This window comes from Anas platyrhynchos, chromosome 5 (genome assembly GCF_047663525.1).
Source record: "Anas platyrhynchos isolate ZD024472 breed Pekin duck chromosome 5, IASCAAS_PekinDuck_T2T, whole genome shotgun sequence".
Lineage (NCBI taxonomy): Eukaryota > Metazoa > Chordata > Aves > Anseriformes > Anatidae > Anas > Anas platyrhynchos.
Window position 1 is genome coordinate 27308136 of NC_092591.1, and position 22367 is coordinate 27330502.

Genomic DNA, 22367 nt, shown 5'->3' on the forward strand with positions numbered 1-22367 from the left:
GAAATAATCGGTCCAGTCGTTCCCTGTGAAAGAGAACAGTAACTGACTGTTCTAACCCTGACTTTATTTCAATTCAATTATAAAAAAGTTGCAGAATAACTCCTGACAAAAAGTTATTAAATGAGCATGTCCACCTCTTATAAAACACAGACTACAAATGCTTAGATTAAAGAATAAACATGATCACTAAGTAAAATTGGCAATAGGGACATTTGACTTCATTTTGAGTTCATACAACTCTTCTAAAGTCACACAACATTTAGTTTAAGGATGGTGTGATTTTGCAGCAAAGTTATTACACAATAATGGCAGGAATATTTCTGTAGCTAAAGAAAACTACCATTTTTTAAATGAAGAATATTTACATTAAACAAAATTGTGAGGGATACAAACAAAATACTTGAGTTTAGAATGCTGTACATTAGCACACAACCTGCACTAACACGGTACTTAGAAGCCACTTAGGTTATTTTGTCACACTATAGCAACGTAGCAATAGAAGCTGAGAAATTAATGCATTATATGTTGTTACTGAAATGCAACAGATTGGATATGATGTGCAACAATACTGAGTTAAGCATGATTATGAAGATTACAAAATGCGTTATTGAAAACAGACAGAAGCAGTGCTTATTCTGAAACTGTGTTTGTTTGTTTTTTTAACTCTGCATTCAGATGTATTTCAACAAAAAGATTGTCCAACCAGGCTTTAAAAAGGATGGCATTTATTTCTCCACACTTGGCATCAATATGATTGTTGAAATACCAGAAATTGGTGCAACCATCACCTTTAGTGGCCTGATTTTCTCCGTGAAACTTCCATACAGCAAATTTGGCAACAATACTGAAGGACAATGTGGTAAGATAGATGTATTAACAGTATTTTCCCCACCTTCTCATAGTTAATCTCACCCACTCTGGCTATGAAGGATCATGACAGACAGAAATATTTTGAACAGTAGTAAAATAGAATCAAGAACATTTCTGGTCTTCATCTTCTGTAAGACCAAAAGTTTATTATTTCAGCAACCTGTTTTTTTATTTGGGGTTTGTTAACTAAATTGAAATTCATATCACTATAAAGAAAGCAGTCCTTGTGAAGGAAGACACCTTACACATTTCATGAGCACATCACACCTAAACTTGACATCAACACAATAATGTGTGGTAATGTAGTTCATCATCACCATATATTGCAGATGTGGAGAATGAGGCTTATATAGCTTGTCTCTGATATCTTCCAGGAACATGTACAAATAACAAAGCAGATGAATGCCGCTTGCCAAGTGGTAAGATCATTTCTTCCTGTCCCCAAATGGCTCATCACTGGCTTGTTGGTAACAACACATCGTGCCATGGAGTACCACCACCATCACACGTAACCACACCTCCACCAAGGCCTCAGTGTAAAGTTCCTGAACTCTGCAAGATTATCCTGAGCAAGTAAGAAAAAAAAAAAAAAAAAAAGGAAAAAAAAAAAAGAATGAATTTGCTCTTTCCAGACAGAAATGTCTCAGTATCCTATGAAATGTGTAAGAAATGTAACCCTACCATGTAATTATAGCTGAAAACCTCAGCCTAATGTCAGGAAATATATAGTAAAGGGCCTCTGAAAAAAAAACTCCTCTCCTTTAAGGACATACACCCAAAGATAGCTGAGTAAGGCGAGGTAAAATCAGAAAATGAGGGAGACAGCCAGCACTGAAGTTCTTAATTCCTTGGTTGCTATCATAAGCATTTCTCCCTCTGCTTTCCAGAGTATGTTTACTCACTCTTAGTCTCACTATTAAAGTAAGCACTGAACTTTAAAATTGAAGTGAGCCATTAGTTGAAAAGGTAAAGAACTTGGATACCAACAAGGGTAACAAAGCAGGTAGAAACATCTCAGCCAAAGTGTCTTTCATTCTTTGTATATGCTAGGTGCAATATAGAGATCCAACATGAACAAAGGTCTGTTTCCTGCAGTATTTCCTATGCTTCTGTGAGCTCTGGCAAAAGTGTTTTTTCAACGGTGTCATTTATAAAGGCCATTGTCTGCACACTCACCGTAGTGTCTAATAAGTTATAAGCTATTCTATGTGCAATTTTTCTATCTCTTGGATACTTTTAGCATCCTTTTATCACCTATCTGATGCATTTGCCTTCTTCATGAAATTTCTGATGTCAGGCTGATGAAGTTATGTACACTTACATACACACAATAACTATTAGCCTCTTTACAAAAAAGTAGAGATTCCAGCTTCCTAGACTTTCCCTTCCTGAGTCTATCTCCCACATCAGAGGCCATTTTTACACTTAACTGTTTGTATATAATGACTTGTTAGCATTAAAGGCTTTTGCTTTCTTTTCTCTCTGCAGAGTTTTTGCAGAATGCCATGATGTGATACCCCCAGAACCATTTTTCAAAGGATGCGTTTTTGATGGGTGTCGCATAACTGTAGAATCCATGCAGTGTTCCAGTCTGGAGATGTATGCTACGGAGTGTGCTTCTAGAGGTGTCTGCATTGACTGGAGAGGAAAGACAAACAACACCTGCCGTAAGTATTGCAGAACTCAAAAATCTGTGTGTAAACCAGTAATATGTGGTTACTGTGGCTTACTGAATAAAAAGTGTTTTATTCAGTAAGCACATCGTGCATCTTACAATTGACTATCATATTTTACCTACAAAAATTCATAATTGACAAAAGGCAGCAATGCCAGAATCACTTTGGCTGCAAGATGATCTACTATCAATTTTTTACCTACTATCTACCATTAGATCCCCTTTCAATTTTTAATCTTTTGTCCTTTTTTCCCATATAGCATACAATTGTCCAGCAAACATGGAATACAAGCCATGTGGGTCCATTAATCCTGCTACCTGTGAGCAAAGGTATGGAAATATCAAAAAAACCAACTGCTTCTCTTTGTCTTTTTTCTATTGTTACCTACCTATTTCCCTTACTAAGTTGAACTATTTCATAATTACATCTCATGAATTTGCATACTTCATTCGAGATTTATATGTATCAGTCAGCTCTATGAAAATGCACTTGCTGTTACACTTTTGAAAACATAAATCCTTTTGTCTCCTTTTTATCTGGCATGGCAACCTTCTGTACATGCCTCTTTCTCTCTCCAGCTTTAGTAAAAAAAAAACATGGTATTCAAATGTATACATTCCTCCCACCCTAGCTCTGTGGACCATCCTGGCTATGGAGTAACTGAAGGATGCTTCTGTCCTGAAGGAACAACACTCCTGAGTGAACACAGCAGCATCTGTGTTTCTGAATGTTGTAAGTACTCTGTAACTAGTTTGGGGAATAAATAGAGGTCTGGATTAGTGGTTATGAGGCCTGAGTTCTACTGCCATCTTTTACATGGTCAGTCCATGGGCAATTCCATTTATATAAGCTCCTCTAAACTCCCATCTAAAAACAGAATAATAAACAATACCACCTTTTCTCCATCTTCTTTACTTACACAAGACTTGGCAAGATGGAAGAATTCTGTCCTTTATATCGCATAAGAACTAGCCTGCATATTCATTTTCTTGTTTTATTTATCTTCATAATGTTTCTATTTGGAACTGCATAAACTTATTCATTTTGTCAGTTTTCAGTAGTATAAATCTCCATTCCTATTTTTTTTTCCAGCTTGTAGGGAACCAAATGGAGTATACAGAGAGGTGAGTATCACAATCAACTTGATTTATTAAGTACAGAGAGGTGAAGCAAGAGGACTTTTCAGGTTTCACAGGAACAAAGTTATGTTTAAGTTTGGAGAGGCTTTCATTTTTTTTTCAAACATTTGTTCCCCTTCAATCTTAAAAAAAAAAAAACAACTCTGAGTGTGAAAGCAGAAACCACATTACTTCCTAAGAAATTCAACAGCAAATAATGGAATAGTCTTTCAATAACCATCATCTCACAAAAAAGAGAAAACAGACAGATGTTGTTAGTGGAACTTTCGCCATCTGCTTCTTTTATTTCCTCAAATTTGGTCTATTAAAGTAACTAGAGACAAAGTTGCAGATGGGTAACAAACTTTACCTGTTGCTGATAATGCTGACGGTCTGCATTCTTAGCTCCTCAACTGCATACAAATTACAGAAATTTATCTCTGTAATCTAATGTGTAAATGAGTATCTCATATGATAGTTTCTTATTCAAAAACACATGCAGAGTTCAATTCCTTCTAGTTTAGATCCCTGTATCCCTCGGACTAACACTACTAGTAAATAGAAATTGTAAGCTGTATGAACATGAGAACATGCTGAGAACCCTAGTGGCCTCCAAAATCTTCTCTTAATTAGATTCAGTTTGAGGGTTTCTTATCAAAATACTAGAACCATGAAAAAGATGATGTTATTAGGTATCATTATATCCATGACTAAGACAACTAGAAACAAATAAGTTGATTTTGTTTTGAACTTACATATGTATTTTTTTTCATACAGCCAGGAGAAAAATGGACAACAAATTGCCAGGAATGTGTCTGTGACAGACACACTCTCAGAGTGCAGTGTACAAAACATGTATGCTCTATGCCTCAGCAAAAAACTTGTTATGAACCAGGATACGTTCCTGTTCAGGTACAGATACCAGAAGATCCATGCTGTACCAGGACTGAGTGCTGTAAGTACTGTTTCAGTTCTTTATAATGGGAAATATACTATATTCATTTCAGGGAACTACAGCAGTAATTTTTCATATACTTTGCATTAATCTCATTATGCTTTCTTAAGGTTTTCTTGCAATGTGTTTACTAGAAACTGGAAGAGAACAAAAATAAAGATGAATAGATTTTACCTAGACAGACACAGGAAAGTAACTGTAAATCTGCAATTTGACTTTTGGAAGGAAAAAAGAAAACCTTTAATGCTTCTACCACCTGAAACAATATCCAAAAGCTATTCAAAACCTCTTCTTTTTCAAAGACCAGCATAAACTGTTTATCTTACCTTAAAAGATCTCTTGAATTTTTAAAAATTGTTCAAGAGCCTCTGGAGAGCCATCAGATTTTCCAGTCAGTACAGATTTCTCTTTAGAAATGTCTTTCCAGCAATCACCGCTCTATTCTCCTCAGTGAATGCTTTGTTTTGTAAAGGTTATAGAAAAGCCCGTTCACTTTAAAAATAGCTGGGCAAATATACTGAAATAGGCATTAAACTAGTTTGTGTAATTTTTTTTATCTACAACATTATATCTGCCTCACTGAAAAACTTCTGAAGTTCATAAAAAACAAACTTGCTAAACTTGCTTTTGTATGAAAATTGTGAGTTCACTACTTTCTATCTTTTTTACATTATACAGACTGTAATACCAGCCTCTGCCCTGAGGCCACACACCAGTGCTTAGAGGGACAGGAAATAATCACAGTAACACAGCCTGGAAAATGCTGTCCTACCTTTGAATGCAGTAAGTACCATGCACTTTTTTCAATGTGTTACTAAGAGCTATGAATACAAAAAACTTAAAAGAGAAAGATGCAAGTTATCAGCGTTATTATATTGGGCCAACAAAGCAGGAGTTTCTTCATATACTTCTGCTTCTTAAATTTTGTACCTCTATGACGCTCTTTCTTCCTTCTTTCCAGGACATGGCTGTGTAGTCAATGAAACCTACTATGCAGTAAGTACAAAGAGTAACTCAATAAAATACAACTTTACATAGGTTCACAATGCAACATTTCTGAGATCACTATCATAGACCACATTTGGCAGAAAGGCCTGAGATAAAACATTATTAATTGAGGCCAGCATATCAACACCCTTCCTACAAGCAAGAACATTTTCTGCTCTACTTTATACATTAGTAGAATTTACTTTGAAAATGAGAAGCATAGATATTACAACAGAAACTCTGCTTAAATTAAACAAACAAAATTGTAAATTAAAACAAATATATTTAAGGATAGTTTAGCCCACATGCACAGATCAGCTTTGGTCTGTGATGTACATACAGCAGCTTTCTTTCATTAATAATGATTTCTCTTCTGACTTTTCCCCAGCCTGGAGCTGTGATACCATCAGGCCCCTGTGAAACCTGCACCTGCTCTGAATCCTCTTACTCAAGCCTTCAGCAAGTTGCTGTCAAGTGCCAGCCTGTTATCTGTGACACCTACTGCCCAATGGTGAGTACTATTTTGCAGTCAGTAATTCCTACCTCCCTCAGTTCAAGTAGCTGCAAACACAGTCCTGGCTCAATGGCATTTCCTCTCTCTTTCTTTTAAACCAGGGATATAAGTATGCAGTGGAACCTGGAAAGTGCTGTGGCACATGCAAGGCAGTGGCCTGTATAGTGATCACAGAAGACAACACTACACATGTGCTTAAGGTAACTAACCCTGTTTCAGTTCACTTTTGGTGAACTATTAGCCTTTTCATTCTTGTCTCTATTACATTCACTTCCCATGTCTTTTCTCATGTTAGACTAATGCTTATTCAAATGGGATGAACTGTCTCACGTGGCTTGAACAGCATCTTGAGCCATGAGGCTGAGGCTTCTGGAAGCAACTGTAACACTGAACACCGGCTTTCAGAACTCAAAATCAAAAAAAATATATTACAAATATATATATGTGAAAGCAATGTGTTACCTTATTTGCCTTCAGCTCTGAAAAGGCAACACAGATTTTGCTCAAAGCATAATTTTGTTTTTCTGTCTGTGGAGGAAGTTTCTGCTCCAAACAGCAAGTCTCGAGGTAGCTAAGAGCTTTGGGACACAGTAAGTCAATGAAAACAGCAGAAATTCTGCCATGTATCTGCATGTCATGCCATAAATTCTCACAATACAAATTAGTCTTTCCAGATGAGTCCACATACTTTTCCCATGTATACAAAAAAAACATTACCATATCCAGATAAAAATATGGATTTTTACTTGGTTAATGAAGAAGACTTACGGCAGTATGATAATATAACAAGTAACCACCAGCTGCAATTCAAGGACATTATTCAGAATAATCACATTGCAATACACTGCAATGACAGAACACTGGTTGTTTGGGAGGGGCGGGTCGTTTCATTTTTATGCAAGAAGAGCTTTATTCACCTATATCTAATTTAATTACTTTCAGATTGGAGAATACTGGCATCAGCCTGGTAATAACTGTACAGCCTACACATGTGAAAAACACAACGGACAGTTCATTACAGTCGTCGTAAAGAAAACCTGTCCCTACTTTAACCCTGATGACTGTGAGCCAGTAAGCACTCTTCTACCTATTCTCATGTTTGTTTGAAAAGATTGCAGTGGTTAACACCAGTGATAGCAGGATCATGATGTCCAATGAAAATACCTAGAAGAAGCATCACAATTTTATCCTCTGTGAATCTTGTTCCCATCAAATTTCACTTCCAAAGAGCAAATTGATATTCAAAAGGTCCATATATCCTCACTGAAGCAAAAGGATCACAGTGTAATGCTTTGGATTCCTAAAAGTGCCAGGTGACTAGGAGCAAGAATCTTAACAGAAAATAATGGGATTTTTTTTCCTAAATTTTTTTAATTCAGCCATTGATAGCAAAGGCAAAAGAAAACAAGCTATTTCAGTTCACATTAGTCAATTTAATACAGGTCAGGGTAGATCAGAACCAACCCCAGACATCTGGGGATTCAGTATTTCATTAACTGTGTTACTCTGTCTGACATAATCCTTCATCTGCACAGACTTCGGTCCTTCAAAATATCCTACATGTGCTACAAGCTTTATTTTGAAATTTTACTACTGAATTCAGGTGATAGCAAAGTAATTACAGTCTCCCCAATGTCTGCTTGCAAACAACTCAATATTCAGTTGTAGTAGTAGTTATGTGCCTTTAATATTGAGCCCTGCTTGAAATTAGATTTCATGTCAATACAAAGAACTTTCTGGCACTAGAGAAACCTAAGAAGCAGGGGAAGTCTCTGCATTAGTATGCAGATATGAAATGTAAGTTACCTTTCTCTGTTTTCTCACTCAAGAATACCATCAAGCTATCGGATGATGGATGCTGTAGAGAGTGCTCAACAGGTAAGTAATGATAATTTTGAGTAAAAGCATCATATGTGCCTTATTAGGTGTATTAGTCCGACTTAGACAGTATATACAAAGACAGAAGAGGTGAACAGACCAGGTGTGGGACAACTGTCTTGCACCGGGGTGAGAAAGATAGTAAGGCACAGAATGTTTCCAGCACACACTTTAGGGCATTTGAAAACATGGATATGGAGAACTTTCCTATCCCTTACTGTTAAATATGAGCCTCTTAATGAGATGGCGAGGACTCTGTCTATTCTCCAATTTCCACAGATATATTCTCTTTAAGGAAGAAAGTGAAGATGGTCCCAGGAGGTGGGTGTGCATTGAGCAGTTGCCACGGCACTGTTCTTGATTTCTACATTCTGTACCAAGGCTGCATAAGGGAAAAGTAGTTTTCTATTTGTTCCTAAAACAAGGAAGGGAAAAAAAAAAAGGCAAAAAAAAAGCCATCATTTAGATATAAGCAATTAAAAGAGAAATGCATTGTGACCTAGTTTTCTATTTCAGCTCCATCCATCTCAGTTTTGTACTAAGTTTTGCCTGTCATATACAGATATCTATCTACATGGACATATATTTTTAAATATTTTCTCTTGGTTTGTAGCGAAAACAGGTTGTAAGAAGCACAACACCACTACTGTCATCAAGCACCGTGGATGTGTATCTCCTGCACCTGTTGAGATGACATACTGTGAAGGCAGCTGTGATGCTTACTCAAGGTAAGTGGTGTAACAGACAACTGTAGTCTCCTGTCTTCTATTTGCTACAATAGTGACATAAAGCAAACTTCTAGTTATTTTCTAGTATGTCCAAAACCCACCCAGCCATCCCATTGTGCTAACTAGCATTTTTAACAGACACGATGCTATATGAGCTTTATTACCTCAAGACTCACCAGGTCTTAACAGTCTGTTCAATGTGATAGTGAACAGACCTGGATTTTGATCTTGCCCATGTAAAAGTAAGGTTATTTGTTTCATACTAGTCTGTCATTTTAGACTGGCTTGATATATGATCTGGATTATTTCATTCACTTTTTCTGTGTCTTAATGAATCATAGAATCATAGAACTGTTTGGGTTGGAAGGCACATTTAAAGATCATCTAGTTCCAACCCTCTGACACACTTTCCATTAGATTAGGATAAAGAGCTAGATTCATCCATTTTTACAATGAGGAACAACTTCTATGTCACCAAAATCCTCTAAGAATAGTAATATCAAGCCATATCCTCACATGCAAACACACAACAATTGGTTATACTTAGTAATGGGTGAGAGGGGCATCGATATGTCTCACATAATTTCTGAATCTTTCTCTTCTGTTGGTTTTCAAATCAGATATTCTCAAGAGGCAAACATGATGGAACATAAATGTTCATGTTGTCAGGAAGTCCAGACTAGCATAAGAAAGGTGACTCTGAGATGCAGTGATGGAACCCACCTTGATCACTCATACACCTACGTGGACCAATGCAGCTGCGTGGGTGCTGAGTGCATTCCCCAAGACACTGTCAACCAACAACAGCAAACAGGCAATATATGAGGCAAAGACCTCTCAAGGAAAAGGGAATGTCTAAAATTAGAACTAAAGAGAAGCCAAACAAGAGTTGAACATAGACTAAAACAAACCTTTGGGGGAAAAAAAAAAAAAAGTAACAAAAGCAGCTAAAATTTTGGACAAACAGGTAATATTTTCTGCATAAAAGCTCAATATATCTGTCTAAATTATTTCAGTTTTCATCACCATTGTATCTCATACTGGTTTTCATTTCTTTTCTTTTACATCTTGAGAGGTACAGTATAAGATAATTTTGACATTTGTTGCTAAAGTGTATGTCTTCTGGAAAGCACTACACCGTAAAACTGAGAGCTTACATTTACACAAAGTCAACACTCTCTTCTGGCTTGATGCTTTCCTATGGTGACATAATTAACATAAACTTTGTAGGCATAAAATAAACTTTACTGCATAGGAAAAAAGTTTTGCTGGTCATTGCATTCTGCAACCGCTTGACAATATCTAAGATTTCCATTGATGTAGACTGACTTATTTTGTAACATCTTCATTCCAGTTTACTGAGACAGATAAAAAAAAAAAAAAAGGAAGAAAACTGTACCTCTCTTTTTCTTTCTTTTTCTTTTTTTGCATTACAGAAAATTTAGTTTGCAAAAAGCCATACCTTCTCAAAACTGTAAAATTCAATATTATAAACAACTTATAGGGCATTTTCCCTATCTATGTTTGTGAGAAAGAAAGAAAGACAGACAGAAAGAAAGGAAGAAAGACTGAAAGACAGAAAGGCTGTCATGAGAAGCTGCTGCATTCTACTCTTTGTTTACATAACACCATCAGCATATTAACTGTATGAAAATTTGGAATTTTTTTTTGTTTGTGGTTAACTGTTTACAGAAGAAGTATATATATATATATATATATATTGCCAACAGGGGCATATGAAGGATTTTTGTAAACGATAATAATAATAATAATAATAATAATAATATATGTAAATTCTTTCCTAGGAAGCTTTTAAAAAGTTGTACCATTGCTATTTATTTTGTTTTTGGAAAATTGATTTATTGGGCCATTTATTTCAGAATTAATGTTACCCCATTTCTTAGTATTAGTCATGTTATCTGGGTGTGGTGTATTTTCTTCTTCCATTTTGTTTTTGGAATATTGTTTTATTTTTGTTCTTCATGAAAAAAGGAATGATGATTAATAAATTTTAAGCATTTTAAAGCATGTGGCCTCCGTCTTTTCTCTGAATCACTGACATGAGTGTTGCTGGCCCTAAAAGATATTTGCTTCCCACCCTACTACATCCATACTTCAATAGGTCCACAGAATCACAGAGTAGTTGAGGTAGGAAGGGACCTCTGGAGGTCATCTGGTCCAACCTCCCTACTCTAGTAGGAACACCTAGAGAAGATTGCCCATGACCATGTCCAAGCAGCTTAAGACCTACAACCTCTTTGGGCAACCTTTACCAGTGCTCAGGCACCAGCAGAGCACAGAAGTGCTTCCTATGCTCAGATGAAAACCCTTGTGTTCCAGTTTTTGCCTATTGCCTCTGGTCCCAGCATTGGGCACCACTGACAGGAGCCTGGCTCCATTTCCTCAGGTACTGATAGACAACGATGAGATCCCCCTGAGCCACCTCTTCCCCAGGCTGAGCAGGCCTGGCTCTCTCAGCCTCTCCTCATGGGAGAGGAGTTCCAGGCCCTTTGCCATCTTAGTGGCCTTGTACTGGATTCTTTTCAGTATGTTGATGTCTGTGTTGTACTGGGGGACCCAGAACTGGACTCAGTATTCCAGGTGTAGCCTCACCAGTGCTAGGCAGAGGGGAAGGATCACCTCCCTCAACCTGCTAGTTATATTCTTCCTAACCCAACCAAGAATACCATCAGCCTTCTTAGCGGCAAGGACATACCGCTGGCTCATGTTCAACTTGGTGTCTACCAGGACCCTCAGGTCCTTTTTGGCTGAGCTGCTTTCCAGCTGGTTGGCCCCCAGCATGTGCTGGTGCCTGGAGTTATTCCTCCCCATGTACAGGACCATACAATTCTTCTGGCTGAATTTGAACTATTGAGCTTTCAGTAAGCAACCATGTTTTGGGTCTGCACATATTTTATAACTCTGTAAGTTCTTTATCTTACTGACTGAAACTACCTAAAGTCCTCTAAACTAGTCAATCTCATATTTTAGTGCCCACTGAAACCAACGTAAATCTCAAACAAGCCTGAAATTGCACTGCAGCAAGCTTACACGTTCTGGCAAGTTACCATGCAGCTATACTTTGAACCAGCTACCACAGACCTGACTGATCATTGTATAATGACAATTTTTACACAACTTAAAAATGACTCCTCTAGGCCCAGTAGAGGGAACAGTAAAAATTAAGGGGGATGAACTTTGTCCTAACTTACAGTTTGGACAACTCGGTAACATTTCTTTCTTAGTTGTATCCACAGGATTAATTGGGTAACAATATAGGATTTCTGCAGATGCCCTGCTTAGGCTGCTATCCTCACCTGTTTTTCGTTACAGAACAGGAACTACTCATATAGTTCACCATTCAGAGGTGAGCACTTGGTTGTCTGTGAGGATCACCAGTAACTTACTCCCTCCTGGCAACAATCTGCCCCAATTCTTCCCAGTTTCCTGCTGACAAATTGTTACTTCACTGTCTGGTTTTTGGCTTTTCACAAAACCTTTTTTTCCCTCTCTGTCTTCAGCCTTTTCTGCTTCCCAGCATTACAGGCTTCCTAAATTTTCCTTTACATAGAAGCTGTCTTCGCTCTGAAATATTGCTGACATGTGAGGTAATAGCTCCAAAGTAAATCAGTGAATCCCTCCTAAAAACTAGGATGGATGTGATCAGTTACAACTCTCATAAATTAATTACTAATTTTGTAAACCATACATAAATATTAAAGTCAATAAACAATTATGTGGAAGAAAGCGGTTGGCTTGGTAGCCCTTTACTGACACAAGTCATAATGCTGTGCAGTTCACACTGAACTTTATTACTGCAGATACTTAATGTGTATCACCTTAACACTAGGTGGCTCTAGGCTCACAGTTTACAAAGCCTAAATGAAAAGGTGTTCTTTCAATAGGATTTCTTTCAAAGCCCTTTGAAGTGTGCCACATATTGCTTTGGTTTCCAGTCATCAAGATAAATTTTGGTCGTAATTATCTCTTGAATCTACAGGCATCCATTCTAAACAATGTCCCAAGACTTATGTCACTTATTTTCTTTTTTTTCCCTTATCTGGTCATCTTTGAAACACAAATCACAGCAGAGAAACCATTCACTTTGGACAGAATTTGTTCTATCTGTATAATAAACATTCAAAGGCTTTGGGTCTAAGTTCAATACTGGCCATCAGAGGTCCTTCCCTGGGGATTCATAATTTCCTCCTACTCAGGACTTTTCTTACATGGCCTAACTATTGCATGACCAGCTTTTTTCCCCCCTTTTCTACACACCATTTTAAAACTCAGTAGTATAAATAACTAATCGCTGAGTCACTTTTCAACTGCACTTTGTAACAATGAGTTATATATGAAACTCTGAGTCTACTCATATTTACCACCTGGGAGTCCCATTTCAAGTAATTTATTTGACTGTAAAAGAACATGACAGCCAGCTTTTAAGACATATTACATTCTGGAAACAGCTTAGTCCTATAGAGTTAGGATTGTTTATTGCACAATCCAAGAGCAGGGTTGATACAAAAAAAAAACAAACTTGAGAATGGCAACCACACTTGATAATAGCAAAACCTAACCCTGAGCAGGGAGCATCAGGCACAGTACTGCTTGCCGATCGAGGGAAGGGATTGGCGGCCTCACCTCGAGCACTGTGTGCAGGTTTGGGCGCCACAGTATCAGAAGAAGATAAAACTATTAGAGTGCCCAAAGGAGGGCCACAAAGATGGTGGCAGGTCTAGAGGGGAGGACATATGAGACATTTGAGAAGAGACTGATTCCATAGCGTATTTGGAACCTGGCTTAAGCTCTGAAGAACATTAGATGTGGACTCTGCAGATCCCTGCCTCAGCAATAAGCCAGTTAACACCTCTTGTTCCACTTTAGATAACTTTTAGGGGTGGGGTGGGCCAAAGCTGAGCTTTATTGTATTGCTCTGTGTCACATTTGTGTCACATTCCTGAATCATATGCCTGCCAATTGCAGCACAGGCATAATACGAGAAGTGGCATACAAAATATGACAGTAGATGATACAGAATCTGCCAAAAAGGTATAATAAACACCATCATGGAATGATCTCTTGCCATAGCAGAACTAACCTTCTTATTTGCATTAGTTGGTCATTGCTCTGTGTTCTGGAGAATTATTATACCTGATGCAATTTTATCCCTTGCCCTGTTATTAATGCTTTTGTGCTTTATGAATTAATTCTAACAAAAATCCAGGTCCATTGTTCATATATCTGTTATTTTACAGGAAATGAGCATTATAATTGCACAGAATTTGTGTTGACTGAAGATAACAAAAAATACTGAACCACATACCTTGTGGCAAGGTGCTGTGTTACTTAGCATTCATAATAGAGAAGTTGCCACTTTACACTTGATTTAACCAAGACACGTAAAAAACCTTTCCCTTTAGCAGTGAAGCTCTGGGCTCAATATAATCCATCCTTCAATAATCCTAGACAGGATTTTAATGACTAATATTTCAACAAACAGTCTTTCAATCTCAGCTGAGATTACATCAGAAGCAGTTTTTCAACATAAACCACTCTCAGTTCTCTAATATACTCTAGGCTTTTATAAAAGAAAAAAAAAAAAACTTTGTTACTGTAAATGTATACTACATTATGATAGATACTATACTTATTTTTTTATATATTTGTGTATATGAAGACCAGGAAATGATTTAGAGGACAAAATCAACAATCCTACCTGCCATTTATCTTTTATCTTCAGTCTGAAATGCTTAGCTGTGTGGTAGGCACCAGAGGCTTCGTACACACAGTCTGTTAATTCAGAGCAATTGGTAACCAGAAATAAAAGAAAAGCCCGTAATTTTGTTCCAACCTAAGAAACTAGAGGTCCTGGAGAAAATGCATCTCTGAGCAAGCTTCACAGCAGAATACAACCATTTAGCAGAGATTTCAGAAAATCTGGCTTTTTACATAAACAAAGAATAACCTCTTACCATACTAGTTTACCATTCATTTATTAGATCTGTTCTTAAACTCTTTTCTAAAGAATGCATCTATGCCTCCATCTTTGTGAAAGGCACAGTGGGCTAAAGGGAAAAGGAGGAGTGCCACTAAAAAGTATAAGCTTTTCAGTCAGCCATCAGACAGCATATGTTCACATGTGCCTTTCCACACGTGGAAGAAGTGACCAGGAAGGTCTTCCACAGCAGTGGGAGACTAAAGCCTCAGTCACGCCCTTGTAAAATCTGCATAGTAACTGTTGAATCACATCCTGGAAAAGAGGGGAAACTTATACTCTGTGGTTGCTTTGAAGATCCACAAAAAAAAAAAAAAAGCCAGGTAGCAGGGTGAACATAATTAAACAGTGCACCTCATGGGAGTACTTATCGTATAGATTGCCTTTTTATGTTAAATGTATGGACTTATTTATGCAAAATCTGAACCTAATCTCTGTTTATAATAAAATTCTGGTAACTTTTACTGAGATAAAACTACACTATAAAATTGATTTAAATCATCAGTCAGGGACTTACCTAATGCAAGGAAGACTTCAGCTGATTAAAAGGCTACATGAACTACTCTAACCTGCCTCTTTTCAGCTCTCCAGGCTCAGAGTACACTGCAGGGATAGAGTAAAAAAAATAGCTGAAGTCTGCTGAACTCCAGCAAACGTCACAAAGCTCAAAAACTGTTCTGTATCAGTATCAAAGAAGACATTTTTGCACTCCTGAAACAGAAATTCATACAAATCAACAATCATAAACCAGAACACCATCAAAACTGTCCTGCACTACAACAGACAGAAAAATCTGTCAGCATTGCACTACAATGGATATATTAGCAGGATGTTAATTTACCTCACAGTAAAATACAAATATGCACTATGACTAATCTCTGAAACTTTCAGGAAACTACAGAGACTTTTTTACAGTCCATCCGTTCCAAATGAAAAATGACTGAACATCCCAAATATATTAGTAAGTACAGTCACTTACCCCGTTGAGGAAATGCATTTGAGCAAGACACAAGGATTAGAAATAAATAGACTATAGCTACCACAGCGTACTGGGCTTACAGGGCAAGGTTCTGGTAACAGGTGGGCTACAGCGGTGGCCTCTGAGAGAGGAGTTTGATACAAGCCAGTTCCAGATAACTTGAAAAGGGACTTGCAGCTTGCCGGAGCTGAGACACGGAGTGACATTGAGAGCACCTCTGTGAAAGCGTACTGAGGAAAGGGAAAAACTGCTGCACAACAGCAGCTGGGAGACAGGTGGGAAAATGTGAAAGAAACAACCCTGCAGACAGCAAGGTCATTGAAGAAGAAGAGGCAGGAGGTGCTCCTGGCATGCAGAAGTTCCCCTGCAGGTGGTGCAGAGGCCCCTGGTGGAGCAGGCTGTCCCCCTGCAGCCCATGGGTCCCACAGCAGAGCAGATCTCCACGCTGCAGCTTGTGGAGGAGCCTAGGATGGAGCAGGAGTTCTGTCAGGAGTTGCTGCTTGTTTGGGACCCACTCTGGAGCAGCATGTCCTTGAAGGACTGCACCCTGTGGTATAGACACATATTAGAGCAGTTCTTGAAGGAATGCAGTCTTCAAGAAAAGCCCACATAAGATCAGTTTAGGAAGGACTGCATACCATGGGAGGGAACCCACGCTAGAGCAGGGGAAGAGACTAAGGATGAAGGAGCATCAGAGATGAAGCATTATGGACTGACTGCAACTCTGTTCCCCTATCCCACTTGGTGTGCAGAGGAAGAGGGTGGCTGAGGGGGGCAAGGTATTTTAAGTTTGCTTTTATTTCTCATTGCTCTAATCTATTATCAATATGCAATAAATTACATTCATCTCCCTTATGCTGAGTCTGTTTGGACTGTGACAGTAACTGCTGAGTGATCTCCCTGTCCATATCTCAACCCATGAACTTTTTTTCATCATTGCCCTTAGAGGAGGGGGAGCAAGAGAGTGGCATGGTGGTGCTTAGCTGCACATCAGTTCTTCAACTACCATACACAGACAGATATTTTCTTCTATCTTGGTTCCCTCATTCTGTATAGTCACATGGGCATTATTCCACAAGTCTGCTAACACACATGAAAGGAGAATCAAGACCTTGCATTCTGCAAATGAAACTACATACAGTATGAGGATTATTATCTTTCTTATGTTTACAGTAGCAACAATAAAGAAGTGACCATCTTTTTAAAGGCAGTTTTAATTATTCAAGCAGACAATTCACTTTAAGCAATGTGAGATTAATCTGATCTGGCAGCCTTGGCAGGAAAAGCATTTAGAAACTGCACATAATAAAGCTGTCTGGTAACAAATTGCTTTAATCTGAGGACTGTTTTAAAAAAAAAAAAAAAAAAAAAAAAAAAAAAGCTTATATCAAAAGTAGAATTAATGTAATGCACTGAAAATATTTTTTTTTACAAATAATTTAGTCCCAAATGCCATTAAATAACAAAGAATCAAGCCCTGCACAGCTCTTTGAAAACCATTTTTATAAGGTCTAACAGGAAACAGAAGTTGATGAAACAAATTTAGTTGAATACGCCACATTTGTCCATGATGCAAGAGAAATTTGGGAGAGAGGATAGACAACAACAATCCACTACCCTCAGAGAACTTTACGTGCTTAAAACATGGCCAGAGCTGTCACAAACAGCTCAAGATAATACTGGAAATAAGCACCAGTGCAGGAGCCATGAGGAGCCTGGCAAAAGGAGGTTTTATCATTCCTAGGGCCTAACCCAAAACTCACCAAGCTCCAGGAGTGACCTCATGTAGCAGTGACAAGGGAAATACTGAGAAACATGGCAGAGACAGGACCCCTTCCTCAGCTGGCCTTTGGGTACACCCTCTTAAAGCTGCGGGGTCTACTCAGGCTGACTGGCCATGGCGGCAGGAAAGGCTTTGCTCTGCTGTAGCTGGGAGCAGAGTGGCTGAGGCAGGCTGTGCTTTGTCCTGGCCAGCATCGAGCTTAAGCGACACCTCAGAGATGATGTCTACCTGAAAGCAAAGCATCACCAGACCTCCTGTGGACAGCACAGCCCTTGCCAGGCATACTTTGCCTCAGCACACAGCACTGAGGGGTGACAGGCACTGCTGAGGCAGGGCCCTGCATCACACGCGGGGTGAGATCACCAGCTCTGGAGATGGCGATTCAACATTGTTCCTGCTTCTTCAGGAGAAAGGCAGCAAGGTATGTACAAACAGAGGTACTCCTGCCTCATTGGGAAACCTCTGCTGAGAGGACTTGCATAGGATGTCTGCTGTATTTCTTGTATTTCTGCTTCTGGGGCAGCAACCAAAATTGTGCTTGAAGGGGGCCATTAGTCTTCTTCTTCTTCTTCTTCTTCTTATTATTATTATTATTATTATTATTATTATTATTATTATTATTATTATTATTTGCTGTTGTTGTTTCATGTTTGTTTGTTTTTTTCCTGACAGGAATTCAGGGTGAAACCCATTCCCTCGTGCAAGCAGGAACCACAAACAATCGCAGTCTTTCCACCCAAAATGCCTCAGCACAAGCTAATTCACTCTGGCAAGGTAACCTGCTACCCCAGCACTGCAGGGGAGATTAAATGTGATGGGTAGAAAAGCACAGGTGACAAAGTGTCCCCCAACACTCCCTGCAGAAAGTTTCATTGGTATTGCACTTCACAGACACCTGTGTGCCTTCACAAGTGCCCCACTGCCTCTGTCTCGTGCCCATTTCTGCTCTGTTGACAGGGCCTTCAGGCAACGCTGAGGTTTCTGTCAGTTTAGACAACAGACAATACAGGAAACGATCGGAGTTGTACGTGTTCCTCTCCATAAGGTGTACCAAACTGTGTTCTGGCACTGCTGAGAATTTCATGTCTCATACAAATGAACACAGGCCTCCTGACTGCAAAAGTGATGGCTGTCAAGATCAACAGGTAGCTTTCAAGGAAGTGCCAGAACATATGCCAGGACAGTACAATTGCCACATTACTAAAATAGCAATTCTATCCTTTCTTATATTTCTCGAGGCTCTGATTTTCTTGTTATTTATTCTTACTATCCATTGTATTGTACAGCTTCATGCGTATTTGTACAGATGATTATATATTGCATTTCTTGTGTTACTTGACGTGGCTATTGACTGTTTCATTCTGTTTAATGACGTTTGTTTTCTTGAAGTTTCTAAATAGATATTTTAAGCATAATTTTAAAAATATACTTTAAATCCATAATCTTCCACTTTTCAAAAGAAGGTGAAACCGTATTTTTTGTCTTTGGTAAATATAGCTGTCTGCTTTCAGATCTGCATATGAAGTTTAACAGCTGTGCATTTGATTTATTCACCTATCAGCAGTTACATAGAGGATGGATGATCTATCTTGACAAAGTTAAGCTTCTGTACAATACAATAGCAAAAGGCTATTTGCTTGAGGCTACAGATTATTTTGCTCCTTTCTCCCAAATACTTGTGTGTAATCTAGGATGCACCTCGGATACTTCATCTGTGTTAGGCAATCTGCATTGATATACATACATACATATATATATATAAACTCTCACATTAATAATACTTTCTTTGATTAGTGCACAAGGATGCCAAAGGTTAAAGGATCTACAAAAAGAATGTAGATTTGTTGTCTCTTTAAGTTTGTTATTTCAACCATTTTTTTCCTGTTCCTTCCAGTAATCAGTTTGGAGCTACTTTTATCTCTGCTTCTCTGAAATCATAGGATCATTAAGGTTAGAAGAGACATCCAAAATCATCTGTTCCAACAGTTCCCCCTACCACCAATGTTACCCACTAAGCCAAGTCCCTAAGTACCACATCCAACCTTTCCTTCAACACCCCCAGGGACGGTGACTCCACAACCTCCCGTTCCAGTATGCCTGACTACTCTTCCTGAGAAGAAATTTCTCCTAATTTCCAATCTGAACCTCCTCCGGTGCAACTTGAGGCCATTCTCTCTAGTTCTATCACTAGTTATCTGCAAGAAGAGACCAAACCCCAGCTCCCCACACCTTCCTTTCAGGTAGTTGCAGAGAGCAATAAGGTCTCCCCTGAACCTCCTCTTCTCCAGACTAAACAACCCCAGATTCCTCAGTCACTCCTCATAGGACTTGTGTTCCAGACCCTTCGCCGGATTTGTAGCCCTTCTCTGGACATGCTCCAGGGCCTCAATGTCCTTCTTGTGCTGAGAAGCCCAAAACTGAACACAGGACTCAGACACATGGCCTCACCAGATCCAAGTACAGGGGGACGTTCACCTCCCTGGTCATCCATATAGCCTTCTCTCTCTCCAGTGAAGGTCATACATACCAAAGGATTTGTAGGCGGAAATAACATACATTATTGATTTAGATGGTATAAAGTAAAAAAACAAGGCAAAATTTTCAGCACACAAAGCCTTCAGACAGCTTCTAAAAAGATGACTAATTATTTTGCCATCAGACAATTATTAGACACGCCTACCTAAGTGGATGTAACAAAGCCAAATCCTACTCTCCTAGCCAATTTAGCTGAAGCCAAGAGGACTGGATTTGTGCAGTCAGGACAAAATTTGGCCCAAAGTCAGCATCATGAAAATACTTGCATCATTGACACTTGAAGAGAAGTCTTGCAATATTTTAGCAATGTGTTTAAATGCTTGCTTCTTCCATGTACTTCTATGTCACTATAGACACTCTAAGGAGTTAGTATTGCTACTGTGATATAGATATGTTGATAGATGTAAAAAGGGATATGTGGAACTCACTCCCACAGGCTGTAGTGATGCAAGGGTATCTTTTTGTTTCCAGTAGAGCATACTGTAGTGTTACATATACACATCTTTACCTTGTATGTAACATGTAACACACATATATGCAACAACCTTGCAAACAAATTGTAAACAAGCAGTCAGCATATTATCTGTAAACACTTTCTTAGAATGCTCCTGCCTCTTGAGGAATTGCTTGCAGCAGAAAGAATTGGTCCCTCTGGTATTAATGTTGGGGTGGTTGGGACAGTGGTAGTTGCTTATTTCACCACATCTGATTTGATTATAGGTTCGTTCAGGATCCTCTGTGTCTACTCATGCTTGTGACATCATTAGCTGCTGGTAGCAGACATAGTTCTCCTTCTAAGTGGAAAAACTGCTTTGCCCTTGAGTTCTGCAAAGGTTGAGGGTAGTTGTCATTTTAGCCTTGCTAATAAATCTCCTATTCATTTTCACGAAGGCTTAGATGTTTATCAAGCGTCACACAAACTGAATCTATACAGAGCAAACAGTTAGACAGAGACTGGCATTGTAATGAGTTGTGTTACCTTCAGCCTTGTGCCTAAAAATGTTCATGAGGTGTGGTCTTGGCTCAGCCCCAAGACAATGTACATGCTGACAGATGAGAACCTTGTAAAATAATCGCTAGTAGCTAAAGTAAATCCTCATCAAAAATGTACTTTTTAATGAAGAGATCAAAATATAAGCCATCAAGACATTCAGTTGGATAGCCATTTGAAGGATACAGGAATATGGTACAAAGACTGGAAGTTTTGGTTGAAATATTTCTGTAAAAATCATGCAACACTTTAAGCAACATTCCTTTATAGAAGGGAATGAGTAGCAGTGAAAGGGTAAGTCTACTCTTTTCTCCTGCCATTTTTTCCTTCCTCCCTTTCCCTCCACTGGGTGTTACCTTTTTCTAGTTTTCTGATTATCTTGCATTAAGAACATTCCCATTTCGGGTTTGTGGGGTATTGGTTCTTAGGTGTAAACTCAGCAATCTTCTTGAGAGTTTGTTAAACTCTAAGCTCATGAATAGCTCTGTTAAAACAACTGGGATTACTTGTGTCTGCAATGCCAGATTACACCTAATACCCAATTCAATTCCACATACTTATTCAGAAAGGTAGTGTAAGAACATACGCGTTTCAGAATAAACTAAAAGCTTGCTTTGGCATTGTGTTGCCCTGACAGTTAAGAATCCTACTCACACAGACCAGGATTTTCCTGTGCTAGACAAAATAATAAACTATGCTCTGAATCAGTTCTTTGAAACATTCTCATGCATGCTTTGCCAAACTAGATTAGAGTTTCATTTTGCTTACATCTCTTTGCATTGTCCTGTTATTATTTATCTAGATATTTATTAAGCCATGGTAGTGCTTGTAGTAGAATGGCATACCATTATGCTCTGCTGTGCTGTACAAACACAAAATATGAGAATTCTTAGAGATAAAAGGTAATATAAAGACACGGAAGAGAGGAAAGAAAGAACAGTAATAGGCATCTAAGGTTACATATGCTATTTATGAAGCTTAAAGAAAACAGACAAATACCTGAAAATGAGAATTTGCTAGTTATTTCTGTAATAATGTGTCCCCCACTCTGGTAGTTTTAGTACATTAGCCACAAGCCAGGGAGAGATCAAAGTTGGATGGGGACAGAAACTTTTCTTAAACTCCAGAAAGCAATGTCATTTAAAGGAGACTCCGAGATACAAGGATGTCCGTGCAACACCTCCAAGACAAATAAAATTCAATAGCATGACGTCCTTTCCATGGCTTGCACAGAACAGCACAGAAGGGAATTATTTTTACCAAGATGTTTAACTCTTTCAGTCACAAAGACCAGCCAGTATCTTTAATTGTGTTTAAGTTAGAGGTACAAATAGCTATATTATCCCATTATTTTT

General features: G+C 38.5%; 1 protein-coding gene across 1 annotated transcript in view; it reads left to right on the plus strand.

The window, feature by feature from the left end:
* The window catches only part of MUC5AC (mucin 5AC, oligomeric mucus/gel-forming), a 51132-nt gene extending 40381 nt beyond the window's left edge, over positions 1–10751 (plus strand). The window contains exons 36-50 of the mRNA XM_072038384.1: positions 676–859; positions 1245–1443; positions 2359–2537; positions 2806–2875; positions 3178–3278; positions 3639–3670; positions 4442–4619; positions 5298–5402; positions 5581–5615; positions 5995–6117; positions 6222–6320; positions 7063–7191; positions 7950–7998; positions 8612–8726; positions 9347–10751. Coding sequence (XP_071894485.1) covers positions 676–859; positions 1245–1443; positions 2359–2537; positions 2806–2875; positions 3178–3278; positions 3639–3670; positions 4442–4619; positions 5298–5402; positions 5581–5615; positions 5995–6117; positions 6222–6320; positions 7063–7191; positions 7950–7998; positions 8612–8726; positions 9347–9551 — 1803 coding nt within the window. The 3' untranslated portion in view covers positions 9552–10751. The remainder of the gene's footprint in view (positions 1–675; positions 860–1244; positions 1444–2358; positions 2538–2805; positions 2876–3177; positions 3279–3638; positions 3671–4441; positions 4620–5297; positions 5403–5580; positions 5616–5994; positions 6118–6221; positions 6321–7062; positions 7192–7949; positions 7999–8611; positions 8727–9346) is intronic.
* The last annotated feature ends 11616 nt before the right edge of the window (positions 10752–22367 follow it).